General features: G+C 39.4%; 1 protein-coding gene across 1 annotated transcript; it reads right to left on the reverse strand.

Moving 5' to 3' along the window:
• Positions 1 to 4,381: 4,381 nt before the first annotated feature.
• LOC130982084 (uncharacterized) lies at positions 4,382 to 6,384 on the reverse strand. The gene is made up of 3 exons (XM_057905944.1): positions 5,968 to 6,384; positions 5,386 to 5,862; positions 4,382 to 5,230 (listed from the first exon to the last, which is right to left on the reverse strand). Exons 1-3 carry the CDS (start codon positions 6,382 to 6,384, stop codon positions 4,382 to 4,384), a joined length of 1,743 nt encoding a protein of 580 aa, XP_057761927.1.

A 6,384-nucleotide genomic window follows, 5' to 3' on the forward strand; every position in this document is an offset into this window, starting at 1 on the left:
TTGACTTATAAGAACTAACTAATTTTAAAAATTTTAAAAGATATAACCCAAAACATGAAAATTTTGGATCAAACACATAATGCATGCAAGAACACTATGAATGTCAAGATGAACACCAAGAACACTTTAAAGATCAAGATGAACATCAAGACTTATTTTTGAAAAATTTTCAAGAAAAGAAAACATGCAAGACACCAAACTTAGAAATTTTTAATGCTTGGACTCTAACAAACGAAAAATGCATATGAAAAAAAAGAAAAGACACAAAACAAGAAAATTCAAAGATCAAACAAGAAGACTTACCAAGAACAACTTGAAGATCATGAAGAACATATGCATGAATTTTCGAAAAATACATAAATTTTAAAAACATGTAATTGACACCAAACATAAAATTGACTCTAGACTCAAACAAGAAACACAAAATATTTTTCATTTTTATGATTTTATAATTTTTTTTAATCTTTGTATATTTTTATCGAAAACATATAGGAAAAATAAAATAAGAAATTCAAAATTTTTAATAAGAATTTCAGCAATCTTTCAATGTTAGTCTAAAGCTCCAGTCCAGAAATTGGACATGGTTTAATAGCCAGCCAAGCTTTAGCATACATAGTTCAAGCATGTGTAGAGGAAGCCTCAGTTCAAAAGAATTTAGACATGGCTTTACAGCCAACCAGGCTACAACATGCTTCATGAAACACTAGAATTCATTCTTAAAAATTTAGAATAATTTTTTTTCGAAAACAGAAGTAAAATTTTTTGAAAGATTTTTAAAAAATTTTTGAAAATAAAACAAAAAGAAAATTACCTAATCTGAGCAACAAGATGAACCGTCAGTTGTCCAAACTCGAACAATCTCCGGCAACGGCGCCAAAAACTTGGTGCACGAAATTGTGATCTCTAATAATGGCATTCAACTTAGTATGCGTGTTTATAACTCAGCACTTTCTTCACAACTTCGCACTACTAACCAGAAAGTGCACTGGGTCGTCCAAGTAATAAACCTTACGTGAGTAAGGGTCGATCCCACAGAGATTGTTGGTATGAAGCAAGCTATGATCATCTTGAAATTCTCAGTTAGGTGGATAATATACCGTTTTGGAGTTTTTGAATAATAATAATAAATAAACAGAAAATAAAGATAGAAATACTTATGTAAATCATTGATGGGAATTTCAGATAGGCGTATGAAGATGCTGTGCTCCTTCTGAATCTCTGCTTTCCTACTACATTCATCCAATCCTTCTTACTCCTTTCCATGGCAAGCTGTATGTAAGGCATCACCGTTGTCAATGGCTACATCCCATCCTCTCAATGAAAAAGGTCCAAAAGCTCTGTCACAGCACGGCTAATCATCTGTCGGTTCTCGATCATGCCGGAATAGAATCCATTGATTCTTTTGCATTTGTCATCACGCCCAACAATCGCGAGTTTGAATCTCATCACAGTCATTCAATCCATGAATCCTACTCAGAATACCACAGACAAGGTTTAGACTTTCCAGACTCTTGTGAATGCCACCATCAATTCTAGCTTATACCACGAAGATTCTGATTAAGGAATCCAAGAGATATGCGTTCGGTCTAAGGTAGAACGGAAGTGGTTGTCAGTCACGCGTTCATAGGTGAGAATGATGATTAGTGTCACGGATCATTACATTCGTCATGGTGAAGTAAAACGAATATCTTACAACAGGAGTTCCGGCGTTTTACGCCAAAATTCTTGAGCTGACTTGAAACGCCTGTTTGGGCCATCAAATCTCGAGCAAAGTATGGACTATTATATATTGCTGGAAAGCCCAGGATGTCTACTTTCTAACGAAATTAAGAGCGCTCCATTTGGGTTTTTGTATCTCCAGAAAATCCACTTCGAGTGCAGGGAGGTCAGAATCCAACAGCATCTGCAGTCCTTTTCAGCCTCTGAATCAGATTTTTTCTCAGGTCCCTCAATTTCAGCCAGAAAATACCTGAAATCACAGAAAAAGACACAAACTCATAGTAAAGTCTAGAAAAGTGAATTTTAACTAAAAACTAATAAAAATATAATAAAAACTAACTAAATCATACTAAAAACAATGCCAAAAAGCGTATAAATTATCCGCTCATCAGACATCGTTATGATGCATATCCTCTGCTGGAATATGGATGGTTGGGGCATGCTTCTGGCAATTTATACATGTCCTAACCTTGTTTTGACTGTCTTGTTTTAGTGATGGCCAAAAAAAAACCGGCACGGAGGACTTTTGAGGCTAGGCTCCGAGCTCCTGTGTGTGTTCCGCAGATCCCCTCATGTGCCTCCGATAGTGCTATTTCAGCTTCAGATCTGCTAAGGCATTTGAGTAAAGGGCGAGTGTATCCTCGTCTGTATAAGGCTCCGTTCAGTAATGTGAAAAAGGTATCTTGTCTTCGAAACCTTTTGATATTCTCAATGTTTTCTGGAATGTGGGATGTTTATAGATAATTTATGAAATCTGTCCGCCAATCACTTTCCTGAGTAACACCTAGCACTTTTGTCAGGTCAACACTGGGAGATTTTATAGTAAATTGATGTAATGTAGATATCTCGGACTGAGTACTGCCGAGCTTGGATAAAATATCAGCTCTTTGGTTTTGTTCTCTTGGTATGTGTTGTATTTCAAACATTTTGAATTGTGAATTAAATCGTTGACCAATTATAAATATTTAGATAGAAGAGGGTCTCTTACTTGAAACAGGTCGTTTACCTGTTGAACAACCATTAATGAGTCATAATATACCTTAATTGTGTAGATTTGAAGATCTAAACAAAGCCGGAGTCCTACAACCAGGGCTTCATACTCATATTGATTATTGCTGTCTTTAAAAGATAGGTTTAATGAATGCTCGAGGATGGAACCATCATCGGCTTCGATTCGTATTCCAGCGCCACATCCTTCTTTGTTGGACGAGCCATCTATGTACAAGGTCCATTGTTTTGTGTGGTCATCTTCTGATGGTATTGTAAGTTCTGCAATAAAGTCGGCTAAAAACTGTGATTTTATTGCCCCTCTGGACTGATATCTGATGTTGAACTCAGATAGTTCGATTGACCACTTTATAAGTCTCCCTTCAATGTCGGGCTTGTGTAGTATTTGTCGTAGTGGGTGATCGGTTCTGACATTGATGACATGACTTTGAAAATAGGGTCAGAGTCTTCATGCTGAGAAGACTAATACTAAGGCCAGCTTCTCTATTCTCGGATAATTAAGCTAGGCATGGTGGAGTCTCTTGTTGACGAAGTAAACTGTTTACAGAATTTCGCTTCTTTCTGTGACAAGAGCCGAGCTTATTGCCCAATTAGTAACTGATAGGTACAGAAATAAATCTTCCCCTTGCAGGGGCTTTTGTAGAATCGGCGGTTACGAGAGAGTTGTTTTTAGTGTGTTAAAAGCTCTCTCACAATCGTCGGTCCACTGAAATTTGTTTTTCTTTTTAATTATTTGGAAAAAAGGATTAGACTTTGAAGCTAAACAAGGTACAAATCTTGATAATGCAGCGAGCCTTCCTGTGAGGCGTTGTACTTCTTTTATGGTCTTAGGGCTTGTCATATCCAGAACTGCTCGGCATTTGTCTGGGATTGCCTCGATGCCCCTGTTTGTTAATAAAAATTCCAAAAACTTACCACCTTGTACTCCAAAAGTGCATTTTTCTAGGTTCAGCCGCATGTTGTAGTGGCGTATCTGGGCGAATATTTCTGTTAAGTCCTCAATATGGTTATCGCCGACCTTTTGTTTTGGCGACCATATCATCAACATTAACTTCGATGTTTCTGCCGATTTGTTTGGCGAAAACTTTATCCATAAGACGTTGGTAAGTTGCTCCTGCATTCTTTAGTCCAAAAAGCATAACCTTATAATAGTAGTTTCCGAAGTCAGTAATAAAAGCTATTTTACATTGATTAGAGGGATGCATAAGTATTTGGTTGTACCCTGAATATGCATCCATGAAACTTAAGGTAGTGTAACCGGAAGCGTTATCTACCAAAGAGCCTATGGATGGCAAAGGATACGAATCCTTTGGGCATGCTTTGTTTAAATCAGTAAAATCGACGCACATGCGCCACTTACCGTTTTGTTTCCTTACCATAACCACATTGGCGAGTCATGTGGTAAATATGATCTCTTTGATGAATTGGGAACTTATCAATTTTTGTGTTTCTTCCAACGATGCTTTTCGCTTTTCCTCGCCGAGTTTTCATTTCTTTTGCTGCACAGGTCTCGCAGATGAGTTTATAGCTAGTTTATGGCTGATGATTTGTGGGTCTATGCCGGGCATATCTGAAGGTTTCCATGCAAATAGGTCGGCTTGATCTTGTAGGAAGGCGGTGATGGCGTTCAGTTCTTCTTTGCTTATTGAGTTACCTACAAAGTGAACTTGTTAGGGTCATTGTTGAAATATACCCTATGTAAGTCATCGGACGGAGTTGGCCTTTCCCGAAAGTCGGTTCTTGGATCTAGGTCGGCTAATGCCGAGCCATTGTGTGTGAGATTGACATTGTTAACTTGTTGTTTTGAATAATTTTGGAACTTCATGCCGATGTTGTAACAGCGCCGAGCTTCCTTATGATCTCCATGGATTGTGACGACATGATTGTCCTGCAAAGGGAACTTAACAGACAGGTGAACTGTAAAAACAATGGCGCCGAACTTGTTTATGAAAGGGCGGCCAAAGATAATATTATATGGACTGAAGCAATCTACAACTAAATATTGAATATCACAAGTTTTTGAAAGAGGATGCTCACCCAGTGTGGTTTGTAACCACACTGACCCTATTATTGGGACCCGTTCACCTGAGAAATCGACCAGATCTCCTCCTGTTGACTGGAGAATGTTGTTACTGAGCTTCATTTTTTGAAATGCTGAGTAGAATAAGACGTCGGCACTACTTCCAGGATCTAGTAGTACTTTTTTGACCAGTAGGTCTCCCAACTGAAGAGTTATAACTACGGGGTCATCCAAGTTCTGTATACTGGAGTTGTAGTCTGCTTGTGTAAATGTGAGCTGCGGTAGCTGTGTTGGATTTTCTATTTTGTTTTGTGGTCCTTCTAACAAGCATATTGCTCGGAATGACCTTTTTCTCGCCGAGTTTGAGGAGCCTCCACTTGCGTATCCTCCTGAAATATAATTAATGTCTCCTCGTGGCTTTTCATAATTGTTCGCTGCTACCTTCTCTTTTCCTCGGTACTGTTGTTCGGATGAATCTTCGTTCTTGGAAGGTGTGGAACATTTTGGATGTGATTTCTGATGTACTTATCGAGGTGGCCTTGCCGAGCTAAGCGTTCTTAGAGGTCCTTTGTTATTACACAGTCATCAGTGGTGTGGCCGTGCTTCTAGTGGAAGGCATAATATTTGGATTTGTCGACGTTCTTAGTGTCTTCGTAGGTGCCGGCCTTTCTTGGTGGCTTGATGAGTTTGGAATTTAGAATCTCTTTGATGATATCCTCCCTCTTAGTGTTAAACTGTGTATAAGAGTCAAAACGGGGGGTTAGTTTAAAACCTTTCTTACTAGTTGGAGTTTTATCGTCGTCTCTGTAGCTTGTTTTATCAGACTTCCGAGCTTGTCTGAGCTCCTCGATATCAATTTGTCCTTTGGCTTTTTCCCGGAATTCAGCCAGGGTTTTGGGTTTGGCTATCGCAATAGTTTCTTGGAACTTTCCAGGTCGGAAGCCGCTTTTGATTGCGTGCAAATGGACTTCGGGATGGAGATCGGGTATATTGATGGCGACTTTGGTGAAGCGAGTCATATAGTCCTTCAGACTTTCATTCTGCCCCTGCTTGATAGTGTTCAGATAGTCAGAGTCATGCAGATATATTGCGGATCCGGCGAAGTGCTCTTCAAACTGATTGGCCAGTTACTGAAATCGCGAAACAGAACCTGCAGGCAAAGCACACAACCAATCAAGTGCAGGACTGTCTAAATAATTTGGAAAATAACGGCATTAAACAGTGTCGGATGCACCGTTGACGATCATTGTTGATCGAAACTTTTTGAGGAATTTCTTCAGGTCCCCGAGGCCATCATAAGGTGTGAGGGTTAGTGGTAGGGTGAATCTCTTTGGCAATTCGAAGTTCATCACCTCTTCCGTGAAGGGTCCTACAAGTTCATCAGACTCTTCTTTTTCATCCTCGGGATGAACTACATCAGCTCGGATAGTCTCTGAGACATGAAAGGGCTGGGAATGATGCTCATTATCCTCTGGCTGCTGGCGATGGGTGTCGTTATGTTCTATCTGAACATGGTTCAGTTCAGCGATTTGAGCATCCATTTTTTGGTTTTTGTCAGCTACCCGTTGATTGGCTTGTTGTAGCTCGGCTACCATCCGCATGAGTTTGGATAGTGAAGGAGGTTGTACGTCAACCAT

The sequence above is a fragment of the Arachis stenosperma genome, chromosome 1, assembly GCF_014773155.1.
Source record: "Arachis stenosperma cultivar V10309 chromosome 1, arast.V10309.gnm1.PFL2, whole genome shotgun sequence".
NCBI lineage: Eukaryota > Viridiplantae > Streptophyta > Magnoliopsida > Fabales > Fabaceae > Arachis > Arachis stenosperma.

Coding starts and splice junctions, on each gene's coding strand:
- LOC130982084 (XM_057905944.1), bottom strand. CDS start 6,384: ATGGTTGACGTACAACCTCCTTCACTATCCAAACTCATGCGGATGGTA. Junction 5,863..5,967: donor TCAACGGTGCATCCGACACT/GTTTAATGCCGT, acceptor CTGGCCAATCAG/TTTGAAGAGCACTTCGCCGG. Junction 5,231..5,385: donor CCTACGAAGACACTAAGAAC/GTCGACAAATCC, acceptor ACACCTTCCAAG/AACGAAGATTCATCCGAACA.